The 19,870-nt window shown below is 37.7% G+C and overlaps 2 protein-coding genes across 2 annotated transcripts; both read left to right on the forward strand.

Annotated features, from left to right (window-relative positions):
• Positions 1-62: 62 nt before the first annotated feature.
• LOC134663574 (uncharacterized) lies at positions 63-7,708 on the forward strand. Its single transcript, XM_063519979.1, has 9 exons — positions 63-285; positions 1,099-1,484; positions 1,749-1,965; positions 2,295-2,443; positions 2,801-2,995; positions 5,250-5,439; positions 6,295-6,512; positions 6,704-6,910; positions 7,535-7,708. The coding sequence occupies exons 1-9, from the start codon at positions 174-176 to the stop codon at positions 7,661-7,663; spliced, it is 1,803 nt and encodes a 600-aa protein (XP_063376049.1). The 5' UTR covers positions 63-173; the 3' UTR covers positions 7,664-7,708.
• Positions 7,709-7,718: 10 nt separating this feature from the next.
• On the forward strand, positions 7,719-18,997 carry LOC134663576 (sodium- and chloride-dependent glycine transporter 1-like). The gene is made up of 12 exons (XM_063519981.1): positions 7,719-8,060; positions 8,834-8,965; positions 9,455-9,609; positions 10,576-10,643; positions 11,162-11,294; positions 12,406-12,540; positions 13,130-13,233; positions 13,577-13,814; positions 14,226-14,354; positions 15,508-15,708; positions 16,622-16,750; positions 18,848-18,997. The coding sequence occupies exons 1-12, from the start codon at positions 7,937-7,939 to the stop codon at positions 18,995-18,997; spliced, it is 1,698 nt and encodes a 565-aa protein (XP_063376051.1). The 5' UTR covers positions 7,719-7,936.
• Positions 18,998-19,870: the final 873 nt, after the last annotated feature.

Here is a 19,870-nt window from a genome sequence, read left to right on the forward strand (position 1 = left end):
AGTTTAGTTTCGACGAACTACTAGCGACGCACTGTTTTACCGACAGGGAAATCCATGGAAAATGGAAAATCAACATTGACACTGCTGAAAGTTTTCTTACATGTATCACATTGTTTTTTATTTATACGGATTGAATAAGAACATTATATTTGCGATTTTTTTTAATTGTCTATATGAATAGGAAAATGCCGCCAAAAGAACCGGTAAAAAAATCTCTCGCGCCGATTCCACGTCCACCAATAAGTGACTCAAGTCTTATTTTTTTACCCGATGATGTTTTAGAAGGTATTGCAATACACTTATAATTATATTTTTGTTTCCCCTACTGCACTACATATTTTTAGAATTGACTTTTTTATTCTCACGCGCACAAAAGGTAAATATAACTTAACTGTCAAGATGTCATTTCAGGGGAGCTCAAAGCACCGGTCAGTACGGAATAAACTAGTATAAAGTTTTCATTTCGTTCGAACTGTGACATTGCATATATTTTAATATTAAATAAAATTCAAATCACACAACTTTGTGAAACAGAGCCAATTCGTATGTATTTGTTTTGCATAACTTAAGAAAGAAATCGATCTCAAGCAATACGAGTGTCATCAAACGGGCCCCGACTTTATCATCCAGGTGTATCGGGACAGTGATAGCAATCCAATGCATCGTACAGTATAATATTGTATTTTAATATGTGAAGCAAGTTAAATTAGGATTTCTTTTATCCAGATGGAAACCGCTTTTTTTATAAATATGTATACCATAGATTTATAAGGCATTATTAGTTTAAGATTATGCGTTATTAGTTTAAGATGTATACAAAGATGATTTTATTTAAATAATATGCTTGTTGTTTACGTTTTTGTGGGAATAAAAAGTATATTTTATCAGCATCCACGGTCGCCCTCCTGAGATGCCCTTGGGCAGATTTATGCATAGATAAAATTTAGATCGATTTTTTTATAAAACAGGAGTGATAAACTTCAGAATAGTAAAAAACTTCCTCAGTGTAATGGAATAAAGTATACTTAATTACATACTTATTCGATTTCCCATTACTACCCATTTTCTGATCATTATAGCCCTAATTTTTCTTCCAAGGATTCCAAGAACGACTTGAAACGGGTATCGACTGGTCACTCGAAGCACTAGCTCGAAGGTATCATCGGTCAAAATGCCTAAGAGAGCATATACCGACAGTACCCTTCAGTGAAGGCCTTCAGAACAGAATTCAGAAAAGTATCCTCAGCGGATTTCTAGACGAAAACTCACCCATTAGCCTTCAGGACCAATGGGAGATACTTTTACCCTTAACTCAATGGGATGTAAGTAAAAGTAATGAAGAAGGGAAGGTTTGCTTCCGCAGTGTCAACTGTATCACCGATAATGTTGAGAAACTTATAGAGAGAGCAGTGAAAGCTGTGGATCGTGCCCTTTTGATGAAAGACTTGAAGGAGGTTCCGATGCTGAGAATTTTAGACTCAAAGGTGACTAGACCTATCAGTAATTTTAGTAACCTTAAATTTTATCACGTTAGTAGCAAAGAAGCATATAACCTGCCGACACTTTTAACTCCAAGGACACTCTTAAAAAAAAGAAAACCATGCCCTACTCGTGCGATTTAATTTTGTCAGAGATGGTCATTGGTCTTACCGTCGGCGTCGGTTGTAGTGTAAAATCTTAGTAACTTAGTAATAATCAATCCATCCAATAGGTACCTACGTTAATCAAATGAGTATTTATTTTTATAGATAACCGACTTAGACAGCAGCCTCTCCGAATTCACCAAACTGGTAACATTGAATCTGTGCGGCAATTACATCGGTGACATCGACACCACCTTCCTTCCTCGAGGGCTGAAACTACTCGAGCTCCAAGCTAATCGGATATCGAGAACTGAAACGTTCGCGGAACACTTGCCGCCAACCTTGCTGTATTTGGGCTTGGCTAAAAATTTATTGACAAACGGTAATCCAATTAGATAAATATGGTAGTCTTTGCTAACAAACATAGCAAAAAACTTGACTTGAGTCTTCTTTTTACATCACCATAATTGGTTACCAAAAATTATTGATATATGTTCTAAAGGCAGTTTCGATGTGATGAGGTAATTAACAATCATATGCTACATACCCTAAATGTAGTAATATCTGGAATCTGGACAAACATAAAGTATACTTAGTGAATATTTCACAACTGTCATTCTTTCATTTTCAGGTTTCTTTGATTTACAGTTTACAGAAGAGCTAGTAGGCTATTGTTTGAAGTAAGTAAGTATGTATAATATATTTTTTCAGAAAGTCTTCAAGGATTACCAAGACTGCCACGCATTATCACAACTTTGGATTTGTCTGATAACGACATCTGTAATCTTCAAACGGTACTAAATGGCCTGGGTTCGCTGCCGTATCTCACGGCATTATCGCTCGCCGGCAACCCGTGTTCAGTAAGCTACCAAATTCACGTGCTTCGTAGTTAAAGTGTTTTTGGAGAGATGGCGCTAGTAGTCTTAAAAGAGACTATAATTTTCCTGTTACTTTGTCCGAGATTATGAAAAATATCAAAAACCATCAAGCAGAAGTACTTGGATTGTTATACATATTATATCCCAGCTTATGAGAGCGTTATAAACGGTGGAGTCACTAGCAAACCAAATAAGTATTTCGACTTAGTTCTCTGAGCAATAGGTACTTAAGTACCTCCAAAGATTTAGGTTCTGGGGGACCAACGGAATACCATTATGCTCATTTTATTGGTCTGTTCGCTAACTAAAAGAATGAAAATCTCTATCACATCTTTCCAGGTATGTTTGGGCTACAGCTCCATAATTGCCTTGAGACTACCGAAACTACAATGGCTAGACTCTCGAGAGATCCTACCCACGGATAGACCCGACGGTGATTTCTGGGAACCACACCCTGATGACTACCGATCCAATTACTTCAACTTTACTGTACTGCGAATCATGTCTATACCTCAGCCACCGAAACCTGATAAGGTAAATGTACGCTTCACCGAATGCTTAAGCCCTAAACTTACGTTTAATTTTTTTATTAGTTCTGATATTTTCTTACGAATATGTTCAATACTAAAATAGAAACATAGATAAATTTGTCCTCATTTTAACATACCTATAAATGACTGAAATGATTGGACATGTATTAAAAACATTTTTAAAGTCATTTCTTCCAATTTCCTTGTTTGTACCGTTTACCGAACTAAGAAACGTGATTTGCACATTATACCGAATAGGGAGCCCGCATTACCGAACTAGGAAATAATTGTATGAAAATATGGTGTTGAGTGGTGCTCAAACTTCAGTAGTTCACTATTAAATCCCTACTATGCTTCGTTTTTTAGCATTATAAAGATGGTAAGCGATCTTGACGTGTCTTTTTTATTGAAAAATACTTTTGAAAAATAAGTCAGTAAGTAAGGTACGCAACAATTATAAAACATGTCCGCATGTGTTTAAAAAAATTTGGCTGTTTCATAAATTTTGGCTCGTCCATTTTCTATGGAAGGGTAAATTTTTTTTCACGATTTCGGAGTTGGTCCCATAGTAAAAGTTGCTCAGTATAATCCCAAAACCTCCCTGGGAATGGGAATGTAGTTAATTTTTAGCCACCCTGTATGGGAACCCCGGAATTTCATAACAAAAGATAAAAGTTTAAAAAATCACAATCGCCCACGACGAGAGGAATCTAAAAAAAATTTTTGGACATCTAGGTTCGGACCACCCTGTATAAAATATTATTGCTTCATTATTTTTATTATCCTATTCAGTTTTTTTGTCCACATTCCAAGACTATTATCAGGCGTCCAATAAGTATGTCTAAAGTTTGAAAAGCGCTGGCATTGAAATAATGGTCACAAAAAATAAACATATAAATATCGACCTAGCCGTTATCGTAATAAGGATTATATTCGAATAGAAACATGGCCAACGCAAACATGAGTTCGGTAGCAGAGACCATGGGTACCATTTACCGAACGGCCGTTCGGTGAACGAAACATGGAAAATATGTGGAACCTATTTCGCGAACGGATTTTGAAAATAGTATTTAAATCGTAATCAATGTGGTATAACTACAAATCTATCATTAAATTCAATACTTGAATCCATTACAAAACCGTACATGTGTAAAGTTCTTGCTAATACTGACGTAAAATATCTAAAATTATTGTTTGATAATAGTCTTGCCAAAAACCTTATTTTGATGCCAAAAAGTCGTAAAACATGAACATGTCAAACGCAGTTTTATAATAATATATATAGGTTATTGTTGTTCGGCAATTGCTCATAAAATTACAAATACATTAAGTTATTTGTGAAATTAGGTAGTTAATCTAAATAGTTCGTAATCAACCATTAAAAAAATAATTTCATAAACATACGCTTTCCCTGATTCCGGACGCTGTTCGATAATACCTTCCAATCAAATTGTCGGTGTACTCATCACCAAACTCACATTAAGCTTAATTTCTGATAATATGACTGCACTAAATTAATTAAATTGACTAAAATACACAAACTAATTAAGTAGTCACACTGAAAAACCATACTTTGAAACACAGAAATAAATTTAAAAGGTTTTATGACCTTAAGAAATATACGCAACTTCTTACCGATTTCTTTAAGGTTGCCCATACAAAAAGGCAATCGGCAGCAACGATCCGTTTCGATCAGTTGCCACGTCCCAACTGCGGGACAAATTGGCCGACTCTGAGGCATAGTGGAAGAGATAGGTATTTAACTCGTGGAAAAAAAATACGCAAGTAAATATCAGCTGTAAATAATCGACTTACAGCCTAAAATAGAAGAAATTCGGTAATACGGACGGATATTGAGCGTTCGGTGGAGCGTACTTTTACCTTAAGGTGGTATAAAAAAAACACTAAAAAAGTAGAACTTTACCCTTAGCCTTATTACCAATGCCGTATTTAAAATGGGGACCTGTAACCTAAACCCAAATCAAAATTCACAGTGTTTAGCGACTGACATCAGACTTATCAGTATCTATAGAATTAAGATATGCTCTTTGCAGTAAGGTAGACGTAGAATGTATTATACTTACCTAGGTACTAAAAAAAGGGACCAACCTAGCCCTGCTGTTATTTGAAAATATTTTATAAAATAATTTGATGTGTTCCCTAACATTATCGTGTAGACTTAACTTTGTTCGATTATATAGGTACGAGTAGAGAGGTAATGACCATATTTAAGATATAAAAAATGATATTGCTCATAGGGCGTCACGACGACGTTCCACGTGGAACTAGAGCTGCCGCTCTTGGACTCAAAGAGAAGGAATTTCCTGATGTTCAGACGCAACGAATCTTTGAGAGAAATGCTGCCGCAGCCTGAAGGCGATTCCGAGGTGATATCGGCAGTTAAAACGCGTCTGTCGTCGATTGCCGTGCCCAGTATAGCAGAAATAGGTATCGGCAAGGAGAAAAAAGTACATAAGAGTGCTCACTCCATTCCATACATCAGTTTTGGTACCAAGATAACTATTATTTTCGTAGTCAACATCGAGTAGCGGAATTATCAGTACTGTTACTTGACAATAGATAGATGTTGCGGCGACCGAAAAGAATAAAGCATTACATAGGTACTCAACAATATTCAGCTAATATTATAACCGGATTAACCGGAACTCAATTTTCAACTCCTTTTTCTTCTAATATTAGTTGTAATTTGTTGTCCTTTACAATTTTCGTGAGTCGCCACACGAGAGAGCGGAATTATCAGTATAGAACTACGAAAATAATAGTCGTTATGGTACCAAATCTGATGTATGCAGTGAGCATTATATTTGAACGGGCGAGCGAAGCGAAGTGAAGTTCTTACATTCAACTTGGAACACGCGGCTGCATTGAATTATGAGAACACTCGATCAAGGGGTTATGGAGCTAGAAGAGGCTTGAGGGCCAAAAAGCTATTTGTGAGGGGTCTTACTATTCTGGTCATTATATTTGGAAGAAAGTAGGGTCGAGTTTGGTATCAAATAAAAGCGCTCGGTTTAGGCATTTATATCTCTCTGCTTTGCATTAAGTCCGCCTTTTGTACGATAAGTTTTATTTTGTGCAATAAAGTTTAAATCAATTAATAAAGTACTGCGTAAATTTAATAAAAAAATTCGGAAGATCGATTAGTTTCACAACATTTAAATATACATAAAGTCTAGTTGTACATTAAGTTTGATATTTATGTTGGGTATGCTGTATCCTACACTATGCATTTACCTAATGCTTTTAGTACAGCCATTGATATAATGAAAAAAATATCGACAGGCGTTGAAACCAGTTCACATGAATCCAACATCTACGCCCGCCTGGTACCCAAAGAGTCCCGAGAAATCCTGAACTACACCGTCTTTGAGAGCAACAAATTGCAGTGGAACAAGATGATGAATTTCCAAGAGCCGACCGTCAGGATCTTCTGTCCGGATCTAGTTGCTCTGAGGGACACCTTTCAGACTGTGGTCACTATAAGACTGGTGTATACATTGGTAAGTTATGTGTATAAATATCATCCTATTGCTCGTTTTAGGTTTGACTAGAGCAGAATCTATTCGTATAATTTGTTTAAAAAAAGAATTAAGCATTTTTTTCTATTGATTTAAATGCAACTTTCTCATCCGTTTTTGAACAATCGAGAGAGCCTTTACGAGCTGATGTAGTGTAAATATATTTATTTCAGGTAATAGGGAAACCAGCTAAACCAGAAAAGGGCCATAAAAGTACTTCAACGATCCATAAGCTACCGCCAGGCGAATCCCGAGTAGTCCTCGCCACCATACGCTGCGCCTTGAAGAACCCGGACTGGAGCCAGCGCTCCCAGCACTTTCATTGGGACGACACGCTCGGCACCAATGATGCGATACATTGGGGCGATGGGGACCTTTCCGTAATAATATAGACTAGCCTCTATACCCTGAATTATGAATCCAGAGTAGTTCTTGGCACCATCCGCTACTCGTTGAACTCAGTCTGGAGCCAGCCCTTCCAGCACTTTCACTGGGATGTCTCGCTCGGCACCAATGATGCGATACATTGGGGCGTTGGGGACCATGCGGTAATAGTATAGAGATTAGCCTCTAAAGCCTGCATCATGAATCCAGAGTATATCTCTCCACCATCCGCTGCGTTGCGTTTTGAAGAACCCAAACTGGAGCCAGCCCGTTCAGCACTTTCAGTAAACGTAACGCAGTTTTCAGTAACAATGACGCGAAACATTGAGGCGATGGGAACTTTGCGATAATATGTTATAATCTAAATTAGCAAACCCTGGTTCTTGTTCCTGCCTATGAGTATTTGGCAAATCGCCTCGCCCTCAACAATAGTACAAATAATCATACTTATAAAAGAAATTTGCTTGACGCGCTTGCTGACAGTAGGATGGGCGGGCTATTTGTGGACTTAACAACACTTAACTGCACTATTGTCACCCTGTCAGCAAAAGTGTTAAGAGATACCTTTATTACTTCAAAAATTTTGATAGAGAAATTCAATAAGCACTTTTCATATTCAGATTCTCCAGTATTCCAACACTCCGGTAAAATCCGTAAAAGGAAAACCAGAATCAGACCTGTCCAAGCTGACGATTCCTGATAATCTGACGTGCCAGTTCAGCTTCGGAATTGATGCCATCCGGTTCTAAAAAACGAGGAAGCAAACCTTATAAAATAAACCGTTGACAATTCAATTTACATGTATATCCTTTATTAGGACCTACCAGTACCCAACAACTCATTATCCTATTGAATTGAATACGAATTGTAATCTCTCTTGACTCAGTGTCGCGAGGACCCCTATCGTTTGCGTTGGAACGTGACTGGTCAGTTGCTAAAAAAAGAATCTGGGTTAGTAAACAAAAAATATCAAAGCCGTGCAAATATTGTTATCAGTGTTTTCAACAATCTTACGAGAACAAATGACGGGGGCGCCTCGTGAACGTTGGGGCAGCCAGATCGAGTATTTGTTATCATGTTTAGGGTACGCGGTTGGCATTGGGAACGTCTGGAGATTTCCTTATCTATGCTATAGAAATGGTGGAGGTAAATATTTACTGCCAAATAAGCCCAATCAGCAGATCAACTAATACGCTGACCATTCCTCGATTAAGGTTTTATGAATAAGACTGTATATTTATCAATACATATCATATTAGGTATCAACCTGTGCTAAAAAACATATTGCAAGTGGGATTTCTTCTAAACTATCCATAAACACTTATTGCCTGAATTCAAAGGATCGTAGACATGTGGTTATGAAGCAAACTTAGAGGAAAAATATCATCTTTATTGATATTTAACATCAGCTTTTAGTACGATTTATTAATTTCTATCTAATTTAGTAAAAATGAGGTAAGTACATTAAAGCTATACAATAAGTCAGAATTTAGAATCTAAGTCGATTGGTCGGTCTCACTTAGCTGAGAACGCCTGATACTAAATGAAATTATGTGACGCTTATTAGCCCTACTAAGTAGCAGCCGTCCAAAATAATGGAAAAACAAATGACTACTGCACTTGCTTGGCTGGCGCGGCGACCCAACATGAGTCATGGCCTCCAACACAAGATCACGCCACTTTCCCCGGGCTCACGGAGATCTGCGTCCACTCTATCTGCCCAACGATATTAAGGATGACCAACAGGACGGCGTGCAGTTGGTGGTTGGTTGTGAAATTTTGGAACGTTGGCTTGTAAAGATGTTTGTGAACTCGACGGTACATCAGTACCTACATGCTACATGTTATTTTAAATAAAATACCGTTAAACTAAAAAGAAACAGGCGTCATATCATAGCTTCTATTGTAATTATTTTCAGGCGCATTCCTCGTTCCATACTTCCTCATCCTGTTCGTTTGTGGGATTCCACTGGTTTACCTGGAGACTACACTCGGACAGTTCGCCAGTGCAGGATGCATTTCCGTCTTCAACATAAACCCTTTGCTCAAAGGTAAGACAAAATGTATTTCTAAGAAGTACTTGTTTATTACAAAAAAAAAATATAATTATTCGCTGTTCGCTTCGATTTTACAACTTAATCCTATTATGTAGGAAACGGTTCACCTTTCAGTCCCTTTAAAACCCCGATGCAAAAAGAGGTAAGAGTTATAAGGTCAACATATATGTAGGTACCTATTTGAGTATCTGTCTGTGGCATAGTAGCTCTTGAACAGTCATATCTATGTGAGCGTACCTATGTATTATTTAATTTACGTTGTGTAAATGTTTTTTCCTGATAAGTAGTCCTGTTCCTGTAATAAGTAGGTCTCTACATATAAGTCCGGCATAAAATAGTGGATATAAAATAAAATGGAACTAAAAAAATCCATACTAAATCGTTGCCATGTTTAAGCATTTTACGTCAAAAATGCGACAGTTACGTAGGAAGTGGCGCCCACAATAATTAAAAAAAAAATTGTCAGACTAAATTTATTTACAGGTGCCGGATATGCTGTTGTCGTTCTAAACGTGATAGCCGTAGTTTATTTCTCCACCATCCTGGCGTATCCGATCCTGTTCATCTACCATTCGTTCACCTCTCCGCTGCCGTGGCAACACTGCGGGAATACCTGGAACACTCACAAATGTGTTGAGGTAAATGTAGTAAACAACTTGTTACTATTGCATGTTACAAACGTTAGAGAGTTTTGGGTAAAACATGTCTAGACCCAGAGTCTGATTCATTATTTTACAACTTGATACGGTTTTGATAAGACTTTGACGGGCGTCTTGATGTTTAGCGCGCATCTCATGCACGACTTTCATTCAATTTTGCATGCACAAATAAGCGTACCTAAGCAAACTGATAGGTTGTATCAAAAATATCAATATCGTTACAAGTTTTTAAATCTAAATGGGCTCCAAGTCGGGTTCGCGAACTGTTTTCAGACCAAAACGAAAGAAAAAGAATAGTTTTACAATATCAAATATCACAAAGTTTGAACACGGAGGTATATGAACAAAAAATTACATATACAGTGTGGAAAGAAAAGTCGGGCCCTGGATCCCTCCACCTTAAATCCTATAGCTGGCTCATTTTACATAAAGGAAACATTCCTTTATTTTTAAAAAGAAAACAAAACTGCATTTAAAGATTTTCTTAAACTCGCTTGCCTCGCCCGGGACTCGAACCGACTAAAAATTCCAAAAAATAAACACTCGCAATTTTATTCTACTAGTCGATGCAGTTAATGTTAATGATAACATTTCTCCAAGAAACATTAGGTCGTACACTCGTATGTCGTATAAAATATCCATAAAATCTAATATTAAGTACTCAAGATTTTTTTAGACAAGCCAATATTAAGAAAAAAAGAAAATCTCAAAATACAGTTTTGTTTCTTTAAAAAAAAAATTAATGTCTCCTTTAAGTAAAATGAGCCAGCTTAAGGATTTAGGGTAGTTTCCCTCCAGGGCCCGGCTTATCTTTCCACACTGTATATTCATAGATGCATGCGCTGTCTATTACATAACTCGCTTCTCGTCAGCTTATCTGAAACAAGTTGTCTCCTTGGAAATAATTATAAACTTTTCGATAACCTCAATTTATTTTGTTTTCAGATAACGAGTAATTCGAGCATATTCACCAGCAATGGATCTTTTACAACTCCTGAAGACGAATTCTATCAGTAAAAGCAATGTTTTTATTCAATTTAAAATATCGAAAAATAAAATAAATCCTCTTCATGGATAAATAAATCACAATCATAAATTTACACGTCTGTTTAGGTACCTACCACTTTTTTTTTCATTCTCAACAACTCAAATAAATTGAAATAGTACTTCGAGAATAAAGGTGTAAAGGTCGACGATTATTAATCGGCATAATGATTAACAAGGGGGAGGCCTATGTTCAGCAGTGGACGTCTTATGGCTGAGATGATGATGATGATGATGATGATGATAATGATTAACAGCCTATGTACAATGCCGAATTTTCCCTAAGGCCCAGTAGGCCCGGGCCTAGGGCGGCTAGATATTTAGGAGCGGCAAATTGTGACAAAAAATTCGCTGTTGAGAACAAGAAATAACTCAAAATGTAGTCAATATGATGGGTGCTGAGAAAGAGGGCGGCTACAGGGCCTAGAGCGGCAAAGACTGCAAATCCGCCACTGCCTATGTAAAAAGAATTCTCTTGTTGTTCCAGCATACGTTTGTTGCGAATGTCGTCAGGTATACACGAAATCGGCGACATAGTGTGGCCTGTCTTCTGGTGCAACTTGATAGGCTACGTGCTCGTATACCTGTGCATCAGCAACGGTGTCAAAAGTGTTGGTAAGGTGAGTCGATAAAAAGCAATTTCGCAGGTTCGATTGAGAAAATATCTTTTCACGACACTAGGCTCTCTCTATTTTTCAAAAACTGGCCACGTAGCCAAGATGCCAATGGCTTACGCTCCGTAGCGATCGAAACGCAACTGTCACTGTCGCGCTAATCGAGAAGAGTGATAGAGAGACATAATTCTTTTCGTTGTCGAAGCGATAGCGATTGTAACCTTGGCTAGGCCGGCTGATGAGAAAGTTGCATTTGATGAAATGAGTTGTTTCTCCTCCTCCAACGCTAAAGATTCCATGATTTGAATGTTGTAATATTTCCCTTGCTTGAGTAGGTATCAATATTAACGCAATTTAAATGAAAACCGGGTCACTTTGTCAACGTCCCAAAAATACTCAAAGCTTACTTAGCAATATGCATCAGACTTAAACCCGCACTTGGTATCGGACCAACGGAGGGTTCGATACGATATAAAAAGCAATATCTCATAGCAAAAGGGTGTATCTTCCTGGCATTTGTGTCTTTTTAATAAGAAGAAAAAACCCTTTTCTTATCTTATCTTCTAAAAAAGCTCATCAATGGGGCAACCATCATATTGAAAATAATTTAATTGCCATCATCTTCCTCGCGTTGTTCCGGTTTTTTAACACAGGTTATGAGAGCCTGAGGTCAGCTTGGCAAGTAATCCCAATAATTGGCGTATGATCCACATTTTAAACCATCGGCTTTCGTTTTTGCCATTCTGGCTACGGAACCCTAAAAATGATGATAAGATGAGTCAACCTGGCACGCTGCCACTGTCACTCACAAAACTTTCTGCGAAACTTTTATTTTTTGTTTATTTGGTTTGCATTTATTTTTGTCGTGATAATTTTACTGATGTACATAAGTTAATTCTAAATTAAGTACTGTTGCCATACCTGTAATATTGTGACCGCTATTATTTTTACTATAAGAATAGGCTGCAGATTCAAGACGTTAAATCCTTGTAGCGGAAGAAGTCTTTATCAACAGTTCCATTACCTACACCAAATAGCAATGTTTACACAAATGCTTGGTTTTTACCATACATTTGAGTACTGATCCCTCTTGTCATATATTTGTGTTTGTTCGCAGATCGTGTACTTCACAGTGGTATTCCCCTACGTGGTACTATGCGTGTTGTTCATTCGCGGCATTACGCTGCCAGGCGCTTGGCAGGGCATTATTTTCTACGTGTGGCCTGACTGGCAGAAACTGGCGAATTCAAAGGTACAATCTAATATGTAATAGGATGTAAATCAAGCATCATATTGGGATAACGTGGGGACTATACCATAGATAGTTCAAACCACATGGATCATGAAGTAATTTAATATATGAGGGAAGGCCTATACTCTGCAGCGCGTCGGATACCTACCTATAAGGCTTCTAATAATGATCCGCTTACAGAAGGTCGGTAAATCAGAAGGCTCCTTTCTGACTATGACTAAGCGACGTAAGTACATACAAATACAAGAGTTCTTTATAACTATCTTCCCGGCAATAACTTTTATATGTCAGTCTTTCTCACATTGACCTTCCTTACTTAGTAACTCAACCGCACAGACCAACCCCTATAGACTGAGCTTATCTTATAGGACGACTCGCGGTCACCACCCGTATGGTGTATAGGTCTTTTAAAATATCGCACGCGCACCGAGCAGATGCGCGCCCAAGCTTACAACCTGTTAGCAGTGTGCACATGTCTAAAAAAATTCATTGGGATATTGCAGCGTAAAATGGTGTGGTTTTCGGTTTTCTGTGCTCAACCGTCAACCGTGTATTTTACTTAGGTATTTACCGAGTAAGTTAATTTCAGGTTTGGGCAGACGCCGCCATGCAACTGTTCTATTCGCTTGGACCTGGTTGGGGAGGATTAGTCAGTATGGCGAGTTTCAATAAATTTCATTATAAAAATTTAAGGTTAGTAACGCTTCAAAAACCTCTTGTTAACTGACCTAGCGAGAACGAAGGTCTCCGTTAGCCTTGGGCAAATATGCTTTCGATTGTCTGCTCGGCTGTTCTCGCTATCTTATGTCGCAGATTTTAATTTTTTTTTGGCGATTTGGATTGTGACTATTTTTCAAAACTGCGAAGCCGTGGGGGCTCTCCAGGTTTACAGCTCACAGAGCCACTAGTTTGTTGATTTAAATAAATTTGTCTCAACTAATGCTAGAAATAAGAAATAATTTTTCACGTAACCATTTACATGACTTCCGAACAGACTCTAACAATAACTAAACTTAAAAGGCCCATTGTATTTCAGATCATCTATATTAATTCCCCTAATCAACAGTGGAACTAGTATCTGGGCAGGTTTCGTAGTGTTCTCCGTGCTAGGGTTCGCAGCAGAACGGGCAGGGGTCCCCATAGACAAAGTGGCTACTGCGGGCCCGGGGCTCGCGTTTGTAACATACCCTGCCGCTGTGTCCATGATGCCTGCATCCAACTTCTGGGCCCTCACGTTCTTTGTAATGCTGTTCCTATTAGGCATCGATACTATGGTAAGTAAAATAATTTCCTGAGCCTAGCCAATATGACAATCGTTGATAGAAAACGCCAATAGAAACTTAAATGATGTTTAGAAATAGTAAGGTAAAAACGGGACCCTATTACTAAAACTCCTCTGTCTGTCTGTATGTATGTCTATCTGTCTGTCCGTCTCTCCATCTGTCACCAGGCTGTATCTCATGAACCTTGAGCAAAACAAATACTAAGAACAGAATAAATTAAGGGGCTCCCATACAACAAACATGTACGATTGTCATCTTGGCTAGACCCCCTGAAATATCCGATTGACATCGCAAATCTATTTGGATAACGAGATTCCAAACCAATATACAGTATAATCGAAAATTCAACTCCATTCCGTGTCAATTTCCCTCACGATATAATAAAATCCAATATTGTTTCAGTTCGTGACAATAGAAGCCGTAATCGCTGGCTTCATGGACGAGTTTCCGAAATTACGGGCTCATAAACGATTGATAACATTGCTAACGTGTATTGTGCTCTTCCTTTCGGGCATCATTTGCAATACTGAGGTAAGCTGTGAACAATTGAATTATACATTAGGGGCTATTCATAAATTACGTCATTTCAAATTAGGGGACATAGGGATCATGACGTAGGAGGAACGGGGTCATTCGAAGCATGATTTTTGGATAATTTTAGGGCGGGGGGGTCAAAAATCGATGACGTAATTTATGGACCGCCCCTTACGTCCAAAAAGGTCGACTACGCGGACGTGTAAGTATAAACGCTATAACGACTTACTTTGTGGGGATAGTTTAGTTAAGTATTTGCCCAATTTTTGGCTTTCTTTTGTTTTTATATATTAAGAAAATAGATTTAACACGAATATTTATGCAAATAACTCCGAAATGACTTTCTAGCGTTACGTATAATTAATTCATTATGCATCTGTAAACTGCAAAGTATGGTGCGACGCGATAGTGGATAACATGGCATTAGTAACCTAGTTTTATCTAGCAAACATAGTTCAAAAAGAACTATAGGCATGTTGCGTGACTCTGGCTTTCGCATAGTTTCACGATAACCGGGAGTCTCAGTGTAGCTTTAAATTGCGACTATAACTTTGTATGTAACGACACATTACATTTTTGGTTTATGGGCCTTTGTCAAGCAAGGTCGTGCTAACCAGCTATGACTTAATTTTAAAGTCAAGCAAAATGTTTTACTTTAAGACTCATTTAAGAGAAAGGTAGGTAATATAAGTATATTATTCGACTGTACTGTGTGTATCATAACTGTCAATTTCTTTGACTTGTTCGTTCCTAAGACAAGCCAGTTAAAAGAGAGATATTTTTTGCGATTTCGTCGCTTTGTAACAGGTAGGTACAAGTACATCCGTTCCACACCAATTTTGGTGGCTACCCAGCCAATAAGCGGCGCGTGGCGCTGTCGCCACCTAGCGGCTATATCTGTCCTGATCGTAACAGACGCGTTTTGTTAGAGAGTGAGTCTTCTGCACCTAGTATACTATTACTTATTCTGTGATGTACTTACTTACTGTACTTGTGATGTACTTCATTGTTTGTGCCTATAGCTATGATTATTTCACACAAGTTTGTGCCAATTAGAGTTGTATTGATTAGCTTTAAAATAATGCATGGACCACTGCGACCAGTGCAAAAAGCTTGACTTAGCACAATAATGAAAATCTTATTTTTTCAGGGAGGCCTCCACGTCATTGGCCTCCTAGATGCACACGTGGCCATCGCCGCCGCACCGATGGTGTGCTTGATGGAACTCATAGCCGCGGTGTACACTTACGGCGCCTCAAACCTAAGTCTGGATGTACGCTTCATGACAGGGCGACCGCTGAGGCCGTTCTGGCTTTTTGTGTGGCGGTATATAGTGCCACCTTTCTTATTGGTAAGTGTATGTCATTTATAGCTTGTAGTCATCGCCGCGGCACCGGTAGTGTGCCTAATGGAACTCATAGCCGCGGTGTACATGTACGGCGCCTCAAACCTGAGTCTGGATGTGCGCTTCATGACAGGGCGACCGTTGAGGCCGTTCTGGCTTTATGTCTGGCGTTATATAGTGCCACCTTTCTTATTAGTAAGTGTATGGCATTTATAGCTTGTAGTCATCGCCGCGGCACCGGTAGTGTGCCTAATGGAACTTATAGCCGCGGTGTACACGTACGGCGCCTCAAACCTGAGTCTAGATGTGCGCTTCATGACAGGACGACCGCTGAGGCCGTTCTGGCTTTTTGTGTGGCGGTATATAGTGCCACCTGTCTTATTGGTAAGTGTATGGTATTTTGAGCTTGTGGCTATCGCCACTGTAGAAGTGGTGTGCTTGATGAAACTTCATAGCCGTGGTGTACACGCCTCAAACCTGAGTCTGGACGTCCGATATAACTTATACGGTTGAAATTCAATTTTGTGAAATTCGTTGTATTTTTTATATTTTTTAATTATTAAAGGAGTTTAGGGCATTTAATAACTTGTATGGAACTTTTTTCGCTTCTAATCCTTATAATAATCAAAATATCCAAAAAATCTACAGAAATGGCAAAGAGTTAATATGTGTACATCAAATAGTTAATATACTAGGTACCTACGAAATATTAAGTTGCGTAGTTCTGCAATGTAACTAAGTGCTATATTACAAGGCATGAAAATTCATACCGATACAAGCCTCAGAATTTCTATAGCAATGCTAAGTTAAAACAGTTTTGGGCTGGTGTTAGGAAAACTTACTCCGCATGTTTTTGGCCGGTAGATGAATTATCGGCCAAAAACCTATGTCTAAATACCTACTTTATGTATTCATACAGGTTATAATCGTGTATGGAATGCGAGACACTACAGGCGTTGCGGGGTTGTGTATCTCCTTGTGCTCCGTCCTGTGCATACCGTTATACGCCATCAAGGTCCTGTATCTATCCAGAGGTCCTCTGATGCAGGTAATTATTAAATATGATCTTATTTCTTATTCTTAGACGCTATGAAATTGTTATTTTTTCCAAATTTTCTATAACAAAAAGAGCTTTAATTTAATGATTAACGGTCGTCACAAAACTGTCAAATGTTTTATCATTATCACAAAGCGTAAAGTCTCTGAAACGTATCTGAAATAAAAATTAGATCTAAACTTAATTTAGGTTACAATTTAATCCAAGTTTATATAATAATTCTCTGGAAAATTACTAATTCAAGTAGTAAGCAGACATAAAATCCCCCATGAACGTTATTAAACTTGTTAAAAATAGTTTAAAATTTAATGTATATAGAATTTAATTTGTGTATGAATTTAATGTATGTATAGAATTTGGTGGTGTCCATGTAATGTCAAGTGGTTCCTTTTTTTTTTAATTCTATAATATTTCTCAAATAGTTTGTGCACGGAGACAGCTGTTATCTACGTACAATAATAAACCTAAAACGCAAAATTGTATTGAGATGTAAATAAAACTGTTAGGTACTGTAAATAGATGAACATGTTTACTGCTTGTAAGAAATTGTTTTTATTACATAACAACTTTAAAAGTTATAAATTATGGCATTTATGACACTTAAAAAAGGTATTAGTCACAGCGATGTCAAGAAAAGTGGCGTGTACTCTCAGAGGCGGGATTTATAAGTTTATTCAGAACAAGGTCGTATATTATTTATTCATGAATTCAGGCAGGTCATAAAACACTCAAAAATAACTTTATTTGGCTATACTGTATACTAGCTGGCGGTATAAATCGCGACAGCAAAGAATAGATTGTGAGCTCCATTTCAGACAGGTTTAGGAACAAAAATATGTTAACCGATTGATTAATATTCCTTCAGGTGCCATACATAATATCAAAGTTGTTGGAATTATCAATTCCTGTTAATGAATAAAATTGCAAATAGTTCATGTCTCGCTGCGGGACTGTCACGCGAAAGAATATGCCTTAGTCGATTTTACCTTTTTTTACTTTTACTGGTATGTATGGAGCTCCTCACAAAAATATATATTTTATTAAATTTTACTTTTGTGTTCTAAGGTTCATTAAAATATACCTTGCAAAAGTAAAAGGTGGTGGCACATGGACAGCACCCATACGGACATCACGAAACTATAAAGGGTCCGATCTTATCGTTTCGGCTACGGAACCCTGATAATATGATTTAACCCTTAATCAAACGGAACACTTTTTATGAGATTTTTGAAAACTAAGAATGGTTTTTAGGTAATTTGGGTGCGTAGATTACGAAAAAATACATTGTAAAATTTAAGTGGGGGGGGAAAGGGGTTTTGCGGTGGGAAATAATTTCCCGTTATCCGTTACGGAATGCAAAATTTTGAATGAAGTGGGAAATAGTTTCCCATTGTCCGATACGGTTACAAACTTTATACTAGTTAGTAGCTGCCCCTGACTATGCTTGGAATTAAAGTATGAGTTTTTAACGTTATCTTTAAAAATCAAAGAAATAAATAAAAGAAAAAAGAAAACAAAAAGAGACACCGATATTTTTGTATAACAGACAAACGGGCATATATTTGTGTATATGGAAACAAATTAAAATTAAGGTGAAGAACTGGGAAATGATTTCCCACTTGATAAAAACCTACCAATTTTTTGTAAATCGTAAGCTCAGGAACAAACAATGGGAAATAATTTCCCACTTACTAAAACTATAAAATCTTGGCTAAATCATACCGTTATCACAATTATTTTCAAGCATAACACAGGGAAAATAAGTCTAGTTTATGATAATATTCAATGTATGCGCTTGCCAGACTTTTTTCGCACTTAACCTCAAAACACTAAAAAAAACTGTTGTTATTGCAAAAAAATTACGACAACTGATATTAACTTTGAAGTACGGTCACAAATGGCGGCCATTAGAAAAGTGTTGCCATTTTTCAAATTCAAAATGTTACTAAGATTTTAAATCTGTATGGTTGTTATGCTGTAGGCTGAGTGCTGCCATTAAAAAGATAAAAAATATTTCGTAAATTAGAGTGAAGTGGGAAATAATTTCCCGTTATTTGATTAAGGGTTAACTATCGTTTCACATTGCAGAGAATCCGTGAAAATTGTCAGCCGACCAAGGAATGGGGTCCTGTAGACCCAGATTTACGACTAAGCTGGCTCGCGGCGCGGAAGCATGAGCGGACCAAGCGGCAAGCCATTGGCGCGATCGAGTGCTTCGGACATGAGCAGGCCGTGTGACAAAGTCAATTAAACTGTACCTTTATAAACTTGAGTATTAATTTTGTAATCCAACTTCTATCTTAAGGGGCCCACTGATGATTAACAGTCCGCCGGACGGTATCGACCTGTCAGTTGTTCGGAACTGTCAAAATTTTGTTCTAACTGACAGGCCGATTCCGGCGGACTGTTAATCAGTGGGGCCCCTTAGCATTTTCACAGTAGCATCCCGTAGCCTTGGGTCTCCTCATTTAATCCTTCGGTAATCTGCAGACACTTATTTTTATAAAAGCAGCTGCAATAATATATGTTCTTCGACCTTAGATAAAACTAGGCCTTATAGGTTTTAGTCCCATTTCCTCGCGATATTTTTTTTATCGAAAAGGGACTGGTAAGTAAATATCAAATAACAAGTCCTACGCCAGATCCGAGGAACTCATTGTAAAGCACGAGCGAACCTAACAAACCAATTGCGAGTTGAGTGCATCGAGTCTAAAGAGACGGAATTTGATGTGTATCGAATTTTGTATCGTTTATTTATGTGAAATGTGAAACCAACTGGATGGAGAATAAAAATAAAAACTCCGATTAGATATTTTGTTGCATGCCCAATTGTATTTTTTTTCTATCAAGCAGATGCACGACGACATGATGGTGGTGAGTTCGCTATTATACTTACCTACTTCACTGTTTGTCTTTCGTATCTTATATTATCTATATATCTTTTAGTTTAAGTACCTATATATATTATTTTACTTCCTCGAATCACGCATTAAACACGCATTTTCCCTTAGAATATTATTGAACCTTGTTGCTATGTAACCTTCGTATACAAACTCATTCGATACCGGCTAGACAAAACATGAACAAAACTGTTTTTTCGATAACGTGACA

This window comes from Cydia fagiglandana, chromosome 4 (assembly GCF_963556715.1).
Source record: "Cydia fagiglandana chromosome 4, ilCydFagi1.1, whole genome shotgun sequence".
NCBI lineage: Eukaryota > Metazoa > Arthropoda > Insecta > Lepidoptera > Tortricidae > Cydia > Cydia fagiglandana.

Excerpts from the sequence above, each read along its gene's own strand:
- LOC134663574 (XM_063519979.1), top strand. The coding sequence starts at position 174 with ATGAATAGGAAAATGCCGCCAAAAGAACCGGTAAAAAAATCTCTCGCG. Across the intron at positions 5,440-6,294 it reads GCCCAGTATAGCAGAAATAG|GCGTTGAAACCAGTTCACAT; the intron begins GTATCGGCAAGG and ends AAATATCGACAG. Across the intron at positions 6,513-6,703 it reads TAAGACTGGTGTATACATTG|GTAATAGGGAAACCAGCTAA; the intron begins GTAAGTTATGTG and ends TATTTATTTCAG.
- LOC134663576 (XM_063519981.1), top strand. The coding sequence starts at position 7,937 with ATGACGGGGGCGCCTCGTGAACGTTGGGGCAGCCAGATCGAGTATTTG. Across the intron at positions 8,061-8,833 it reads ATGCTATAGAAATGGTGGAG|GCGCATTCCTCGTTCCATAC; the intron begins GTAAATATTTAC and ends AATTATTTTCAG. Across the intron at positions 13,815-14,225 it reads TATTAGGCATCGATACTATG|TTCGTGACAATAGAAGCCGT; the intron begins GTAAGTAAAATA and ends ATATTGTTTCAG.